The following is a 19829-nucleotide window of genomic DNA, read 5'->3' as shown; positions in this document are numbered from 1 at the left end:
TCAGTTCCTTTCTCAAACTAACTTCATTTCAAGTGTTCAGAAGCCACATGTGGCTAATAGATAACATACATTGGACAATCAGATTTAAAGGACATTTGTATCATTACAGAAAACTTTCTAATAAAAAAACTAATTGTGACAAGTGCCACAGAGGGGAAAAATAATGCAAGGACAGAGGACAGATCTGTGTGGATGTGATGTTGAAATTTTAGATAGGATAGCTCTAGATGGCCTCTCTGGGAAGGTGAATTTTGAGTAAAGACCTGAAAGAAGTGGAGGCATGGGGGTAGCCATACTATAAATGATATTCATCAGGGGAATGCAATTCCAGGTAAAGGGAAGAACAGGTACAAGAAGAACAGAGGTGAAGGCATGTCCCCATGGGGCTGGCATATCTTAGGAACAGCAGGTGGATCAGTGTAGCTGAGCAGAGTGAGCAAAAGGGAGAATGATGAGGTCAGGAAGGAACGAAGGAGAGGTGATATTCAGAGTGAGATGGGAAGCTTTGGAAGCTTAGGGTAGGTCTACAGAGAGGAGGGACAAGATCGGACTTAGGTTCCAACAGAATTTCACTGGCAGCTATATTCAGAAACAGGGACACCAAATCATAGGCTACAATAACAATCTGGACCACAAATAACCATGCCTTGGACCAGGTAATGGTAGCAGAGGCAGTGAGAGGTGATCAAATGTTGGATTTGTTTAGAAGGTAGAACCAAAAGGTGGGCTAAGTGGGATTAAGAAAAATAAATAAATAAACAGAGAAATCAAGGATGGCTCCAATCTTTTTGGCCTCATCAACAGGTTTGGGGAAGAATTTCAGGAGATCAATTTTAGATAACGTAAGTGAGAATGCCTATGAGGCTTTTGAGTGGAACTGTTGAAGAGATGCTTCATACATAGGTCTATAGGTCAGGAGAGACTGGGACTGGAGACATAAATTTGGGAGATTTGGGGGGCATCAATTTATAAATAATAGCACAAGTCATGAGAAAGTGTGAGTCACCTACACATCAAGTACATGTGGAAAAAGAAAAGATACAGGAGCTGACCGTTCCATGTTGAGAGTTTAAGGAAATACATACAAGAAATAAATACCGAGATGCCATTTGTGGCTGATGGCATCAAAAGAAAAAACACAAGTGTGGTCTTTTACAAGTAAAATTAAGAAATTTTAATAAAAGAGAACAATCACTACTATATCAAATGCTGCCTAAAGGTCCAGTATAATGAGGACTGAGAAATGACCACTAAACTGATAACATGGAAGCCACGATTGATCTCGAAAACAGCAATTTCAGATGAGTGGTGGGGCCAAGAATCTGATTAGAATGGGGGCAAAGAGATGGGGAAGAGAGAAACTAGAGATACTAAATACAGCAACATTTTAAAGAAGTTTTGCTTAAAGAGAAGGAAAGAAATAGAGCGTGGTTGACAGAAAATATGGGTCTAGAGAATGTTTCTCATTTGTCTTGTTTCATTTCTTTCCCAAGTTGGAAGATGAAATATCATGTTTATGTGCTATGGGAGTGATCCTCTTGTAAAGACACTATTGTTAATGAAGGCGGGAGAAGAAAGAATTTCATCTGTAGTGATGAACAGGTGAGAGATAAAAGGTGAAGCACATGAGTAAAGGGGTTGGCCTTAGTTGGGATGCAGACAGTACAGGTGAGAAGGTAAAGTATACAGGCTCACATGTACACAGGTGGGAAAATGTGGTGTAAAGCACGTGACAGTTCTTCTGATTACTTCAACTTTCCGAATGAAGTGAGAATCAAAGTTATCACTTGGGATAAAGAATGAAGGAGGAGGGCTTCCCTGGTGGCGTAGTGGTTGAGAGTCCGCCTGCCGATGCAGGGGACACGGGTTCGTGCCCCAGTCCGGGAAGATCCCACATGCCACGGAGCGGCTGGGCCCGTGAGCCATGGCCGCTGAGCCTGCGCGTCCGGAGCCTGTGCTCTGCAATGGGAGAGGCCACAGCAGTGAGAGGCCTGTGTACCGCAAAAAAAAAAAAAAAAAAATGGAGGAGGGGGAAGGGATAAATTAGGAGTTCGGGATTAACATATACACATTACAATATATAAAATAGATAACCAACAAGGAGCTGCTGTATAGCACTGGGAACTATACTGAATATTTTGTACTAACCTATAAGGGAAAAGAATCTGAAAAAATAGACATATATGTATGTATAACTGAATTGCTTTGCTGTACACCTGAAACTAACATGACATTGTAAATCAACTATACTTCAATAAGAAAGTTTAAAGGAAAAGAATAAAGGAGGAGATGATAGTGGACTTGAAGAATGAGAAGTCAGTGAGAAATAGTCATCTCATGGATTGGGAGAGAGGCTGGGTTAGAGCAACAGAAAATAGAGTATGGTTACCAGGCAGCTTAAGGGCCTTCTTGAGATTACCGATCATCAATTAAGAGACAAGTACATCCTGCAGCATGTTTTTCCTCAGTAACATTGAGCTGTGAAGATGCAGGCATGGAGCAGGTGAAGAGGCAGCTGGTTTCATCAAGGCATGCAGGAAAATGGTAGGTAGGTAAATGAGAATGTATGCAAAGAAGTGATAATCACTGAATCTGCTATTTAGCTAAGTAAGGAGGGTGAAGATGGCATAAGGGGAGCACTGATAAGTGTGGCAGTATCAGTGCATAGATGGATAGTACCAGTGGGCTGAAGGATTACTAGAGTTGGGGTACTAGAGGAAATGGGCTGATAGAACCTAGTGTTGGAGAGTAAAATACAAGAAAATTGAGATTATGAAGGGTTTAAAAGTTACTGATAATGACAAGTTTAAAGATGTGAACATCGGAGTTAGGTTCTCACTGGAGAGGGACTGAATGATGATGATGATTATGATGATGATGATGTAGCTACTACTTCCAGCACTATCTTTTCTATTACAACAAAGTGTCCAGGTTGGAATCCATAACGTCCTCCCATTTTGTAGAGAAAGTACTAAAGCTTTGAGGGATAGATAACACGCTTCAGGAGATATTAGACACAGGACATTCCTAGGCCTATCTGACTTCAAAGTTATACTTTTCTCTCTCTGTTTTTTTAGTGACATAGGAAGTTCATACTACCATGTCTGGTCCTTTTCAATAATAGAACGATATATTTCTATTGGCATGAGAACTAATTATGGCTTCACAAGTCTGACCGTATTCTATTGCAAGAAAAAACATAGGCCAAATTCATGAACGTATGTTACAAGAAAAAAAAAGTGATGTAGTTAGAAATTTTAGTCAACTATAAATATACAAATAACAATAAAGTAAGAAAATTCCAAACTAGGACAAATCTACTCTCCTTCCAATTTTGTATTCTTTTGACAGTGATGCCATAATGGATTTGACGGAATATACGGCTGATGCACGTTACCCCAACCTGGAGAGCAGGAAAGAAAAGGATAAGGTTCTCATATCACTAAAACTGAAAAGTGAACAGAAATATGAGCATGAAAGTCAGAGAGACCAAGTTATGAGTCCCGTTTTCTTGAAAGATTACCATGCTATCTTATTCCCAGTAAATTCACAATTCAACAACCCCAATATGGGTGAATTGATAAGGAATATATGTTAAAGACCTTTGTTTTCATTTATATCTAGATCTACCATTCATGCATTCATCTAAAGTTTGATTCTGTTAAAGTTTTGGTCTAATTCATTTTTTTATTGGGATCATAAATTCTATTGGCTTATCATTGTCATATTATAAAACTTCCCTTTTTCAGGCTGTCTTGGGCCCCACATTTCCTTCTCTCGCACCGCAATTCCAATATTGTGAAATTTAGTTACAACTATTCACATAATTCATACCCTTCAGGACTTCATATTGTTTTATTATCTCCCTTTTTAGGCTTGGTATTTCCCCCCTATAAAGACAAAATCTGATTTGTTTGTCTTGATAGAAGTGGTATTCTCTATTTCAAAAACAAATACAGGCTCACAAATATGTGTTTCTGATCCTTCTAGCTTCTCTGTTTTGAATTTTCTCTGGCCGCATTATGTTACCAAGTATGATGCTCACTTTGTGTGTCTAGTGTGTTAAAATCTGTTCAGATAATATGCAGCCATTCACAGCAAATGACGGCACATGACAACTTCTCTTCAATTGGGATGGACTTGGCACCTCACGCATCCCACATGTCCCTTGTTGTCTGTTTGTCCCAGACAACAAGGGACAAAGAAAGTTTGTTCCAGATAACAAGGGACAAAGAAATTGAGAAACTTTAAAAAGTTTCTCAATCTCTAGATCCATGTCCACTCTGGAAGATGACAGAAATCTGCAACATTGAGAAAGAACTCTGTTTCAAAAACAGTTTCTTTAGCCCAGAAGTCAGATTAGCAACAGTTATTTCTGCCACATGGATTTCACAACTGTCATTTCCACAGCACATACCATTGCATCTTTCCACTAATGTCATGACAGCTTACAACCAATGAGATAAAATCTCAAATACTTTTACCTTACTCTGATTTTTTTTTCTCCTAATTAATAGGACTAAAAGGTTGCTCTAAATGTTTTTGGTCTCTTCATGATTCTTCTTCATCAACGTAAGTCATGGACCTGAACATTGTGTCACCTGGTAGACGTCTGGAAAAATTAAAAGAAACTCCAAATCACTAACACACACGTAATGTTTCTCCTTTCATTATCTGGATTTCACTCATGTTCTTATTCACAGATCCTTTTCGCTCATCATCTGAAGAGAACAGATGAATCCAAAGTAGATCCAAGTTCTATTTCTTGGGTTTTATTCCTATTCAGCTTTCCGGAAATGCACACTCATTGCTGGGGTGCTGAGAAAATATATAGGTTGCTTCCATCTACTACTTCAGATGAATCTTTAATCCAATCACTGATTGCATGGGAGGTGAGGCCAAAGAAGAATGGCATGAATCAAAAACACGCTATGACCGTCAAACATTCCTAGGGAGTGCAGAGCACATCCTAAGGAGAACAGTGTAAGGCTAGAGAGCACTGCTTCCAAAATCTATCAGAGCTCCCACAGAAGCTGCCCAAAGCTTTCCACTTAATGCCCCCCTAGTGACTAGAAAGATTCTAAGTGTAATTACTATTACTTTAATAGCTTGAGAAATTTATATTCCTCTAATAAGAACTTCAGTAAAATTGAGGGTGATAATCAATATGTATCACTGTAATCATAAACATTAATGTAAATTAGCCTTGTGATTGTGCAGGCTTATTGCATTCTTAAAAACAACAGATAAAACAATTATAATAAAAATGTTGGGTAACTCCAAATCTTTTCATCCAGTACAAGAAACAGTAACTTTGTCACAGAAAGTCTAAAGGTACGGTCAATCCTCATTATCGTTGGGTTCCATATTTTTGAACCTGCGTACTCACTAAAATGTATTTGTAACCCCCAAATCAATGCTTGCAGTGTTTTCACTGTCATCCACAGAGATGTGCAGATTGGGGACAAACTGGAACCAGCAGCTACACATGTTCCCAGCTGAGGTCAAAGAAGGTGACACTCTGCCATCTTTTTCCAGCTCTCATACTATAAACAAGTGTCTCCCTATTTAGTGCCACATTTTCCACACTTTTGTACTTTTTATTAGTGATTTTGATGTTTGAAATGGCCTTCAAGCATACCACTGAAGTGCTGGCTAGTGTTCTTAAGCACAAGAAGACTGTGATGTGCCTTACAGAGAAAATATATATGTTATATATTTTTCTTTCAGGCATGAGTTATAATACTGTTTGTCATGAGTTCCATGTTAATGAATCAATGATACATATTAAATAAGGTGTCTTTAAACAGAAACGCGCATAAAACAAAGTTATGTATTGATCGATTGATGAAACTGTGACCAGCGGATCGTAGGAACCTAACCCTGTATTTCTCTTAGGAGCGGGAGCTCAGTAATCAATACTTCAGTGTCCATGTCAATTTCATAGAACATAACTAACTAATTGGCATAATGAGAATCAACTGTATCTTAGCACTTTCGGATTATGAATATGTTCTTAAAATAGAACAAAAGCAGGGAGGGTACTCAGAGTTGTGATCTTGGTATCCTAGATGCCCATCTTCTGATCTCTTCTGTCTGTATGGACACAAAATATGTTGCCCAGGATCATTTCAGTGGACTTTTAGGCCATCAACCACACCTCTCTCCATCTTGCCCTCATGTATTAATCACATTCACCTCCTTTGCTACTAGAACTCTCTATAACTCTTCCCCTTTAGGGATTTCATTTATAATATTTCTTCTGCTTTGAATACTTCCCTTCCTTTGATTAGTGCTGTATCCTCACTCTCAAGTTCAGCTCAAGAAGCATTTCCTGATCACAGCTTTGAGATCTGTTTCCTTTTTATATAGTTTCATGGCAACTACTATGTTTCTTTACTCATGTGTATCGTAACTGTTATTAGAGAAAGGTGAAAATATCTATTTCATATTCTGTAAGCATATCTGGTGTCTGATGGCTTGGTGTGGCTTTCCAGTGCCAAGCCACTACTTTGCACATGGTAGATGCTCAATGTACATCTGTAAGATAAATGAATGAATGAAATTATATAAGGTTTAGTCCCCAATTATGACACTGGATTACCTACATATCCCCACCTCTGTTGATCACAAACAAATACTGTGCATAATTGGTATTTCTGCCACAGTTGGGGATCTCATCTTAGGGTCAGATCCATGAATCACACATCTGCATATGTAATTCTAGCTGGCTGAGCAAATTCTTGCTCAAGGACAGCCATCTAGATTAATTGTTTAAAAATCTCTCTGGAATAGATCAATTACTCTGCCAAAGTCACTATTTTTATAAGAAATAAAGAAAAAAGTATTCAAAGGGTATTTCCAATTTTCTAACATAATTTGTCAAACTTAAGTCACTCACAGCACATGAAAATATGAAATTTAATTTTCATAATGTCCTTTTAAAATAGTTCATTGAAAAAAACTGTTGCATATTCCCAATCCTAATATATATATTGTTTGAGGGGGCAGAGAATGGCTCCTTCTTTTGAAAGAAACATTCATAGAAATAGTTTGCAAATTAACCAATATAGTTCAGGAAAGTATTTCATGCTAGACCTCACTAGGACCTTTTAGAAATTTAACCCACATATATCTATCATAGATCTTTTCTAGTTAGTTAAAGAAGAAAGCATTCAACAAGGACATGAAAAGTAACTCACAGAATATGAGAGGATAAAAAAAAACAAGCTTGGATGCTGCCATGACAAAATACAATGACTGGGTGGCTTAAACAACAGGAATTTATTTCTCACAGTTCTGGAGACTGGAAGCCCAAAGTCAAGGTACCAGCCAACTTGATTCCTGATGAGAGCTCTCCTCCTGGCTTGCAGACCAATTGCCTTCTTGCTGTGTCCTCAAATGGCCTTTCTTTGGTGTGTGGGCATGGAGAGAAAGAGATCTATCTCTTCCTCTTCTTATAAGGCCACCAATCCTTCTGGAGTAGGACCTTACACTTATGACCTCATTTAACCTTAATTACCTCCTAAAAGCCCTATCTTCAAACAGCGATATTGAGGGTTAGGATTTCAACTATGGATTTGCGGAGAAGACGCAATTCAGCACAGCCTAAATCACACTATAAAATGGATTGCTCCAGAGAAGGCATACCAACTGCTGCCACCAATGACCACAGACCGTACCGCCTATACCACAAATCCCACTGACTCTCAACACTGACCCTATTTTTGTGTTGCTTTTGGATCATGGACTATCTGCAACCATCTCCTCTGAATGTGTTCTCTGGGGCATCTGTTTCTTCACATCAGTGGTTTCTGAATCAAACCTGGCCTTGCTACACTGGGTTAATGGGTCCTGGGTACTCTAGGTGAAAGGAATTCTATGAAAGTAAATTTCTGGCTTTTTACCTGGGGATGCAGGAAATCACGAAGCTGGGAATCCCCTATTTACAGGAAGGATTTTCAGAGATCTATGATGGCCCCAAAGAATGATCTATGTCCGTTTCACCACCTGAGTAGTAGGAGGCATAGGGGAGATGCCACAGCAAATGTGAGTGAAGTCCATAGTATTCTTTTAGAACTGATTATTGACCTATTTATTTCTTGCTTCACCCTCTGTTTCCAAACCTTATCGGCACAGGTTGCTCGAGTCAGATTTACTATCTTGCGTGAACCTAATCTGCAGTTTCATTCTATAATGGTTAATATCAAGATCAACACAGGAACACAGGAACAACTACCACGAATCAAATGCTAAAAATTCCTAAGCATGGAACTCAGTACTTTCTATACATTATAATCATTTATTCATGACAACGACCCTGACCAGTGGATACCATATGTACATATACAAACACTTCTTTCGTTTGCAATTTTACAGATGGGGAAACTGAGGATCCAGGGTCAAATGTGTGGCCCAAACAACGAAGTGGCCAAGTCCACATTTCATATCTGTTATCTTGGAGCTCATTATTTTAATGGCAATGTTCTTCTGCCTCTCTGTTCTGCTATTAAGCCATTAATAAACCCTCCGGAGATCCCAGGACTTTGCAGATCGAAGCTCCACTCAAGGGACCAACTCTTGTCAGGTACAGTTGAGTCCTCCAGTTGGCTACTAAATATTATATTTCATTAGACAATCTGGTATAAGCATTTTGACATATACCTAGATAGCCACTTAGCTATAGAGAAATTATCTAATTGTAAAGTTACTCATGAGTGATTAGTAAAAGCAACACGTGGTTTTATTCTTGGGAAATCATATATTACTCTTTTTTTTTTTTTTTTTTTTTTGCGGTACGCGGGCCTCTCACTGTTGTGGCCTCTCCCGTTGCGGAGCACAGGCTCCGGACGCGCAGGCTCAGTGGCCATGGCTCACGGGCCCAGCCGCTCCGTGGCATGTGGGATCTTCCCGGACCGGGGCACGAACCCGTGTCCCCTGCATCGGCAGGTGGACTCTCAACCACTGCGCCACCAGAGAAGCCCTATTACTCTATTTTTAAAAGGGTAGTGAGCAGTTATTGTTTTGTCTCCTCAAAAGCCTTCCTTCCTCTGGGAAGAGTGTCATCCTTCCTTTAGGGAACTGCTCCTTTCCTACACCAAATACAGAGTTCCACTCAGCCTGCCAATGTTAGCTCCTCATTCATCCACTGCCTGCAGGGGCAGATGAAAGGAGGCCAGACCCTAGCAGTCTTCCCTAGAATTTGTCTAAGTATAACTTAGGGAAGAGAGGCAATCTCTCTCATGTCAAATTTGAGACTGAAATATGAGATGGAGAAGCCGGTAATCATCTTCCTTGTGTCAGGGGGAGGATACCGAAGCAAATAGACAAGGCTACCCCACGAGAAGCAGCAGAGGGGAGAGAACAATGTGATGGACAGATGGAAATCATCTGTGCTAGTCGACCTGGAAGACTCTGGTACCCAAGTCCCTCCTCTGACCTGTATGCAGGAATGTTTTCTCTTTAGACCTTAGGGGGTTTGAATAAGGGTTCTGTCATTTGCAACCAAAACACATCTGCATAAAATATGTAATGAGAAAATAGTGTATTTTAGAGAAATTTTAAGCCAAAAATCAGGAAAGATATTCTTATTCTTGCCAGGCCATAAATTAGTGAGTAGGTTCTTTTCGTAAGTCCGTAAGTAAAATGTTCACTGTCTAAAGCACACATATCAAAAGGGATTTCAGTAAAGTTTCTTAAATTTTCTCTGTTGAAAATAACCTTTAGTAATAACCCAATAGTATGTGGACTGGATCAGCAGCCTTCTGTAGCGAAAGTATTTCCTTGAATAGTCTCAAAGTCCTAAACATACCTGGGATCTGCCCTTGATTCCTGCCTCCTCCATCCCTGCCTTGAGAGGGACAAAGAAAGTTCTGTGGGCATTATTTGATCCCTATTTCTGTGCCTTGAAGTGCCTGCCTCTCACTTGTATTCCCATGAAAAATGGCAATGGGATTTCCACTTACGACTCCTTTTCTATTTGAGATACTGAAGGCTTCCTCTTCTCTAACAGAGATCTGAAAAAGTAGCATATGTACAAACCTTCTCATGACATAATATAAGCTCAATGACTAAGGACATCCCATCGTCTGTTCTAGTCCTTACCTAAAATTTACATAATTTATACTGTGGTTACACAACAATCGAAGCCTTCATGTTTGTACTGATCAGTATAATCTAGGTTTTATTCCACATAAGAAAACTGCAGAAGCTTAATAAAAAGTTCTTTCTTACTCATTCAAAGTATAAAGTGGACCAAGGATCTTTCCCTTGTAGCCACATCATATGAAATAAGGCTGTGGGGAAAAAGGAAAAGGAAGATCCATGCCAGCTGGAACTGCCTTGTCCAGGTGTCCAGGGATGACAAACATCCTTCCACTCACATTTCATTGGTCAGAACTAGTCACTTGGGGACTTCGCTGGTGGTCCAGTGGTAAGGAATCCACCTTCCAGTGCAGGGGATGCAGGTTCTATCCCTGGTCAGGGAACTAAGATCCTACCTGCCACGGAGCAACTAAGCCCACGTGCCTCAACTAGACAGCCCGTGTGCCACAAATTACAGAGCCCATGCGCTCTGGAAACTGTGCACCACAACTACAGAGCCCACGCTCCACAACTAGAGAGAAAACCTGCAGGCCAGAACTAGAGAGAAGCCTGTGTGCCGTAATGAAGGGCCCTTCCGCCGCAACGAAAGATCCCGCATGCCACAGTGAAGATCCTGCATGCCGCAACTAAGACCCAATGCAGCCAAAAATAAAATTTAAAAATAAATAAATAAATAAAAGGGAAGATGGGAAATATTCAAGAGCACATGGAAATTTGGTGAGCAAAATGGTTTCTGCCACACTGGACCATATTTCCTAGGAAAACCTTAGCAATATCTACATTAGTGGATGAAAAGATAACCCACCATGGTGTAGGTATAAGAAGAACACAGCCTGCTTGCACAGGGCTGTCCAAGTGTACCTGGTACTTTGGGTACGCTGGGTTTTGTAAAGCTAAGCTGAAAGTCCTAGGTATCTTAATTGCAAGGTTAGAATGAACTTCTTTTCTATCTTAATTGCTGCTAAGATACAACACCATATGACTTATTTTCATAGTCTCCTTCATTCTGCAAACATATTTAGAGCACAGAGCAAAATAATATAGTGAGCTTATTTAGACTTTAAAAAGAATAGAAAAATACACATTATATACTATGGCCACCAACCTCCTATGACTAAAACCTTTTGCTTGTTGGCCTCCAGTCAAATAAGCTCAGTGGTCTGATGCTTGGTCCCTTGGGTATAGTAGTCCATCATAAAACCATCACCCTTCCTTTAGCACAATTGGCAGGTACTGCTCACGTAAAACAGAAGAGTAAGTTGCCATGGAGATAAAGCCAACTCTCCACTTTAGAATGGCTGATTCTTCCAAGTCATAACAGATATTACCAGAAAAATAACATGAGGTACTCACAGAGACTGGCAGCACCAAATCTGTGTTCTGTCATTGAGTAGCTAACCATGTTCACATTATCTTTTGGTATAGTAACAAAGACACACATTGCACTAAAAGATAATCCAACATAATCACTGTTTACAAAATAAATCCTTATATCTGTCTAAACAATGTGGAAACTTTAAATCGTAATATGTTTTCTACCTCTAATTAGTGCTTTATTAATGGGGTGACCACTCTCCTTGACCTATTTGCTGAAATTCGTTAGAGCTCCAGGAGACCATACGGATGGCCAGATGGGGTACTGTAATTTAATGCCGTTATTCTAAGGATGAAATAAAGGGTAAACATAATTTGCATTCTTTTCCATCCTTCCTGCATGCCTTTTATTAGTTTCATTTTTAATTCAGACATAAGAAGGGAAAATAATACCTTGCTACCAAGGCCCAAATGCCAACTAATTATTACAAGAGACTCCGGCCCTGACATCACAGGCCAAGCCTCTGAACATACTCCGCCTTACCCAGTGACCCCACCATGGTGATTAATAGGTTGAGTGCTAAGCCCTAATGAGTGTCAGATCTTAGATGTTCTCTAGGCTAATGTAATTAGCACTATGTTGAACACAATATTTCAGTTACTTGGTAGAGAGACTCATTATACTTCATAGTAAACTATATGCCTTTTTGCTTTACATCTTTGAATTTATTTCATAATTATCAGCCTAAAAGGCCTCTATAAGTAGAGATTTTTCAAATATTAGAGAAAAATTTAAATACAATATTTTTAAATCAAATATTGATTTGCTCTTACAACAGTTCAGAGATACTTGTTGAAATGTAAGTTTCTGGACTCTACCAACAGAAATTCGGATAAAAAAGGGTTTGGGATAAGACCCAGAACTATGCATTTTTAATAACAGCCCGATGATTCAGAAGCAGAAAATCTGTGGACCATACTTGGAAAAGCACTGCCACTCTAGTAACAGGACCAAGGTCTGTGTCTTAGATTAATTGAGCCTATCAGACTTTTTGTTTTAAATAGTTACTATGTTTCTGAAAAAAATTATCTGCACCCACATAAGGGGAATTGATTTCATAATGAGATTACAGTTTTAAATGTACCAATATTTCTTGTTAGAAAAATTAAAAACTAATTATCAAGGTAAGACATGGATGTTATTTCCAACAAACCATGTAAGTGTATGAGTTCTCCATGCAACAGTGGACATGGCAGGTAGTGACTGTTCTATCCAGCAGGCAATGGACCTGGAATTACTTTTCTACTTTTTTTTTTTTTTTTTTTGCGGTACGCGGGCCTTTAACTGTTGTGGCCCCTCCCATTGCGGAACACAGGCTCCGGACGTGCAGGCTCAGCGGCCATGGCTCACGGGCCCAGCCGCTCTGCGGTATGTGGGACCTTCCCAGACCGGGGCACGAACCCGTGTCCCCTGCATCGGCAGGCTGACTCTCAACCACTGCGCCACCAGGGAAGCCCTACTTTTCTACTTTTAAGGGAAAGACCAAAGGGTAGGTGAATTTCTGATGACTCTTCTCCATAGCAGAGATGATGTACAAAATGCCTCAGGTCTAATGAGTAAGGACTCTAAGCACTTTTTCCAGCTACTTACTCAGAACTCACCTAGATATTATCAACTTCAATCACTACGTACTAAGTATTGTCATGTGTCTAGCATTGCTTTCTTAAAACAACTAGATACAAAATCCCCGTGGATCTTTAATTTATACCTATTTTATTCATCTATTACCCTAAACATTTTAAGGCAGTTTTTTTCTAAATTGCTATTTTACCAAACTAAAGTTTTCTTGATGAACTTCAAAAAACTTCTCTTTTGTGTTTTTTAACATTCATATTGTATGTATTAAAAATGGGAAAATCAGAGCACAAATAAAATAAAAACAGTTATTTAATGATAAATATGTATTTACTTACTTATAATTTGGCATTGAGATTTATTGGTTTGAGAAAAGTAATTACGTTGTTATTCATTCTAAGCCTCCTTTTAGAGCCAGCCTGGGAGTGGAAGAACGTCATATGACCAGCGTACAGTATCTACTGTTTCTACAGTCATCAGAGATAACACAGGTACAACCTTTAAAGCAACTGTCTAGTGGAGAATCTCAGAAAGTGTTTTAAAAGCAAAGGTTTTCACTGACATATCCAAATAGCACTTTAAAGTTACCTTTTGGTCCTGGAACAGAAATGCATCAATTTAACCTAACCAAAAAGGTAATGGAGACATACAGTGGATTAACGTAAAATCACTGACATACAGAAAGTAGAAAATACCCACTAACACACACACACACACACACACACGCACGCAGGATTATTTGGGGATCAAATTTTTACCTTGGTAGTACAATAAAAAGATAATACCCTAAAGAATAATTATTATGTCACTAAACAAATGACCTTGGTGGGGCAGTACCTAAATCAGGTTTGTGGAAGGCCTTGCACAGACCTGGCTCTGCCACTTACTTTATGGAGGTAAGAGAAAGGCCAAAGAGCAGAGTGATTACACGTGTGGGGTCTCAATTTCTATCTGCCACTAATGAGCTGCTTGACCTGGGAAAAGTACTTTATCTTTCTATCTCCTTGGCTATATAATGGAAAGAAGTAATTCTTATTTCACAGAATGTTAAAAGAATCAGGTCATATGACACATAGCAAGCATTTAGAGAGGCCTTAACTGAAAGTAAATATGAACATGCGTTGGATATTGCTCCTAACGGTATATCCCCATCACTACGAACCATATTATCCTCACCTGTAAAGTAAGACATTGAAAGATGATTTGTATAATTTCTTTAAGTGCTTATATTCCGAGTGTATATCTGTATCTTAAAGTCAAATATCCAGCTGAAAATGAAAACCCTAAAAATCTAAAATGAAAACCCTAAAATCTAAATATTTTAAGTAGTGACTAAAAGAAAACTGTAGACAGTCTGGTCTGCTGTAAGGATTGATTTCAAGCAGATAGGTGACATAGCAATGAACTAATAATTCCAATAATTTTTAACAGAAGTGATACGGTACTTGTTTATTCATTATTCCTTATGCATCATACCCTCATTTGAACATGGAATGTAACAAGATAATCATCAGGCAGCCATTTAAATTAAAAAATGTCATATTTAGTAAGTACTACAGAGATAAGGAATTATTTTATTCACACGAACTTGAATGGATCCAGAACGTACATGATAACACTCTATTTTGCAACTTAAAGTGAATTACTTTCTAGGCTTATAGATTGTCAGCAACTTGAGTTTCATTCAGAAAAAAGCAACTGTAGCAATATTAGGAAATGATACTACCATTATTGTATAGACTCTATTCCAAATTAAATGGAAAGGTACCACCCTTGAAAATTCCATAATTTAATAAATCTTAGTTTGTGCAAAGACATCCTCATTCAAATAAATACTCTAGTAAGACTCAGAATAAAGTGAATAGTTTAAGATGTTGAATTACTAAAATCACTAAAACTTCAGTCCTAATTATACTTCTGGTTGGTTTTAAGTGAGGATAATATGAAAACAGGGCTTTAATGTACCAAGGCACTACATGTAAAATACTGTGGCATGGAGCAATTGCTTTCTTAAACCAGAATTGTATTTAGTCCAAAGAACCTTACCTCCTGCGTACATAACAGCTAGCATAGTGGATGATATCCATGCTATTTCACTGTAGGTAGTGTTGAATATTAGCTGAATTTCTTTGAAGAAAACTGTGACAGCTTTGGGAAATGCATATGAAAATCCAATGGAGATAAAAGCTGCTCCAACCACTACCCAGCCCCATCCTCCATCAGGAGGTGGATGCGGCGGTGGGGAGCCTGCTGGGGGTGGCATTTCCACTCTATTTGGAATTCAAGTAACCTGCATTAAAAAAATGAAATAACAGTTTAAGCCATATTTCCATTTTCATAAATCACTCTTGGTAGTTATCAAAATAATATTATTATTATATTTTTATTCTATTAACTACAACTATGTAATTTTTTCATAAATATTTTTAATACTCTGGTACTCAGAAAGTTATCAGAAAATTAACCAAAAAATTGGAGTGAGCTATGTAACTTTCTTATGGGTTAAAAATTGAAAGCATTTTGTTTATGGAAACAACAATTACTCAAAGAGACGTTAAGAATTCAGATTATACTAAAGTACCAACCAAAAAACAAAAGCTATCTCAGTCTGATTTCTAAGATAAATGAAGCTGTCATCACTTAGAATAATTTCTTAATCCGAAACATTTAAGATTTTCTATACAAAGGTTAAGAGGACCTTACATTACATCTGATGAATTTCACAGAATTAAATAGTAAGCATATTTTAGAATTTTTCCACTTTAAAAAAAATTATTTATGTATTTATTTTTGGCTGCGTAGGGTCTTTGTTGCTGCGCGCGGGCTTTCTCTAGTTGTGGTGGGTGGGGGCTACTCTTCGTTGCGGTGCGCAGGCTTCTCATTGCGGTGGCTTCTCCTGTTGTGGAGCGTGGGCTCTAGGGGCGCGGACTTCAGTAGTTGTGGCACGTGGGCTCAGTAGTTGTCGCTCGTGGGCTCTAGAGCTCAGGCTCAGTAGTTGTGGCGCACGGGCTTAGTTGCTCCGCAGCATGTGGGATCTTCCCGGACCAGGGCTCAAACCCGTGTCCCCTGTATTGGCAGGAGGATTCTTAACCACTGAGCCACGAGGGAAGTCCTCCACTTTTAATAATTGACAATACTTAAAGACATTTTAGCATAGATCTATTTTCTAAAATTATAGGATTAGAAATTGTGTGATTCTAATGAATTAATTTTAATGCACTTCCAAAACTGGTGATACCTATCATTTTATGAATGATACATTTTACGAATTCTTCATAGCAATGATACGCTCCCAATCAAATGGATGGTATGTTATTTTTATTCAAAGAAAAGGACTTTCTTTTTGGATATGCCTAGGAACACTTAACTGCTAGCTTTATGGTACAGAGCACCCACTCTCTTGTGGAAGAAATGATCACAAATAGCTTAATAAAACTGAAATTAAATTAAAAAAATCTTGGTTCCCTAACATCAATGTTCCTTTGTAGAGCGATGCTGCTTGCTTGGTCTTTAGCTGTAATCGCCAATATTTCTCAGCATCTTCCTTTTACTACTCTCATTCCATTTGTGAATATTTTTCAATTGGAATGTAGAGGAAAAAGGAAACGCTTGTCTGTTTGGTAAGACAATATAGAAAATAAGCAAATAAAAGCTAAATTTGCCAATAATTCAGGAAACCTACCAAAAAACTAAACAGGTATCTATGAATAGACAGAGAGGTTTAATTTTTGTTTGATGTCAAACTGTATCTAAGATATTTTTGGTGATCTTCTATACGCACCTTCCATATTTTGAGTGAAACCATTCTTTAAAGTTTTCTAATTTGTCCATAGTTCTATCCAAGGACTTTGCCTTCAGAAACTCATATAGGCAAAATGATAAAAATGAAACTTAAAATAGGTAGAGCACCGTTTCCCTAGAATAAATACTATGATGATGAGTATTAGAATGGAAGTAACAATGCAGACAACTATTACCTTCACTCTTTTTCTGAATGTTAATTTTGGCAAATATACTTAAGCCTTTTTAACATAATATTTTACAGTATTTCATAGATGGAGGGAAATCGATATAATCTGCAATTAACAGATAACAGGGCTGAAGATTAATATGCTTATTTTACATTATGTGAGTCAGACATATCTGCAAGGAAGTTCTGAGACATTCAGCTTTAATCACATTTTTTTTCTTGAGTTTTTTTCAGCTCTACTGAGGTATAATTGACAAATAAAAGTATAATATATTTAATGTGTAACATGATTTGATATACATATACATTATGAAAGGATTCCCACAATCAAATTAATCAATACATCTATCACCCCATATATTTACTTTTTTTGGTATGAATAATTCATACTCTACTTTCTTAGCGAATCTCAATTATACAGTACAATATTATCAACTATAGATACCATATTACACATTAGATCCTGAGAACTTATTCATCTTATAACTGAAAGTTTGTACACTTTTACCATCCTCTCTCCATCTCTACAGTGTTATTATGTAGAATTTGTCTTTCTCTGTCTAGCTTATTTCACTTAGCATAATGCTCTCCAGTTTCATCCATGTTGTCCCAAATGGCAGGATTTCATCATTTTTTAAAGCTGAATAATATTTCACTGTGTGTGTGTGTGTATACATTTCTTTATCCATTCATCTGTCAATGGACACTTAGTTTGTTTCCATATCTTGGCTACCATGAGTAATGCTTCAGTGAACATGGGAATACAGATATCTCTTCGAGATAATGATTCCCTTTCCTTTGTATATGTACCCAGAAATAGAACTGCTCAATCATATGGTAGTTCTATTTTTAATTTTTTGAAGAACCTCCAAACTTTTTTCCATAGAGGCTGAAACAGTTTACACTCCCACCAACAGCATAAAAGCTTCTGTTTTCTCTACATTCTTGCCAGTATTTGCTATTGCTTGTCTTTTTGATAATAGCCATTCTAACAGGTATGAGGTAATATCTCATTTTGGTTTTGACTTTCATTTCCCTAATGATTAGTGACGTTAAGCACCTTTTTATGTACCTGTTGGCCTTTTATATATCTCGTTTAGAAAAATATCTATTCAGGTCCTTTGCCCATTTTAAAATTGGGTTATTTGTGTTTTTTGCTATTGAGTTGTATGAGTTCCTTGTATATTTTAGATATTAACCTCTTATTGGATATGTGGTTTACATGTATTTTTTTCCATTTCATAGGCTGCCTTTTCATTTTGTGGACAATTTGCCGTGCAGAAAGCTTTTAGTTTAGCTTTCATTTAGTAGTCTCACTTGTTTATTTTTGCATTTGTTGCCTTTGCTTTTTGATGTTAAATCCAAAAAAATCATCACCAAGGCCAATGTCAAGGAGCTTACCCCCTATATTTTCTTCTAGGAATTTTATGGTTTCAGGTCGTGTTCAAGTCTTTAATCCATTTTGAGTTGATTATTGTGTATAGTGTAAGATGGGGGTTCAGTTTCATTCTTTTGCATGTGGATATCCAATTTTTCCAGCACCATTTATTTAAGACACTGTCTTTTCCCCATTGTATATTCTTGGCACCTTTGTCAAAAATTAATTGACAAAATACATGGATTTATTTCTTGGCTTTCTATCCTGTTTCACTGATCTATGTGTCTGTTTTTATTAGTTTGGTATTAGAGTTAGAAATCAAGGAGTGTGATACCTCCAGCTGTTCTTTCTCAAGATTGGTTGGCTATTCGGGGCCTTCTGTGGCTCCATATGAACTTTAGGATTGATTGTTCTATTTCTGCAAAAAATGTCATTGGAATTTTGATAAGGATTGCATTGAATCTGTAGATTGCTTTGGGTAGTATGAACATTTTAACAATATTAATTCCTCCAATTAATGAGCACGGAATATCCTTCCATTTATTTCTGTCTTCAATTTCTTTCATCAGTGTTATAATTTTCAGTGTATAGATCTTTCACCTATTTGGTTAAATGTATTCTTAAGTATTTTATTCTTTCTGATGCTATTGTAAATGAAATTGTTATCTTAATTTCTCTCTCCAATAATTCATTGTTAGTGCTTAGAAACACAATTGATTTTTATATATTGGTTTTGTATCCTGCAACTTTACTGAATTTGTCGATTAGTTCTAACAGTTTTTTGGTGGAGTCTTTAGGGTTTTCTGTAATATAAGGTCAAGTCATCTGCAAACAGACAATTTTACTTCTTCCATTTAAATTTGGATGTTGATTTCTTTTTCTTGCCTAATTGCTCTGACTAGGATTTCGAGTACTTAATCACGATTTGTTTGTCCCGATCTCCTTAACTGATACTTATAGTTCTGGATTTTCCTTCCAGTTTAATGCTGAACCAAGGAATGGAATAATTCTCGCGTAGGTTTTTGGCATATCTATTGGCTTTTTCTATTGCCTTCTTTTATTTCTCCTTTTGGATAATTGTGGTAAAGGTTCTATTCTATTTTTGAATTAGATCAACAATTACATTTTATTTTATTCACTTTATAACATTGATATAGTTATAAAGCAAGAATCAGCAAACATTTCCTGTAATGGGTGAGATAATAAATATTTTAGGCTCTGCAGGCTGTATGGTCTCTCTCATAACTACTCATCTTAATAGTTTTAGTGCAAAAGCAGCCACAGACAATACTATAAAAAAATGGGTGTGGATGTTCTAATAAACTTTTATTTACAAATTAGACCAAGGTTTATTGTTTGCTGATCCCTGTAATAGAATACCATTAGAAAACCAAGAAAAGAAAGAAATTGTACATAATCACACTAAC

At 37.5% G+C, this 19829-nt stretch overlaps 1 protein-coding gene across 8 annotated transcripts in view; it reads right to left on the bottom strand.

The window, feature by feature from the left end:
• The window catches only part of SLC16A7 (solute carrier family 16 member 7), a 168747-nt gene that overhangs the window by 49467 nt on the left and 99451 nt on the right, over window positions 1-19829 (bottom strand). For all 8 annotated transcript variants that reach the window (XM_027106867.1, XM_027106869.1, XM_027106868.1 and 5 more), the window contains one exon: window positions 15101-15344. In XM_027106867.1, the coding sequence (XP_026962668.1) occupies window positions 15101-15317 (217 nt within the window). In that variant the 5' untranslated portion in view covers window positions 15318-15344. The remainder of the gene's footprint in view (window positions 1-15100; window positions 15345-19829) is intronic.

Source organism: Aethalodelphis obliquidens, unplaced genomic scaffold (genome assembly GCF_003676395.1).
Source record: "Aethalodelphis obliquidens isolate GAN/ISIS:26980383/991018 unplaced genomic scaffold, ASM367639v1 scaffold8, whole genome shotgun sequence".
Lineage (NCBI taxonomy): Eukaryota > Metazoa > Chordata > Mammalia > Artiodactyla > Delphinidae > Aethalodelphis > Aethalodelphis obliquidens.
The sequence above is the reverse complement of the archived record's forward strand: the minus strand, read 5'-3'. Positions and strand labels throughout refer to the sequence as shown.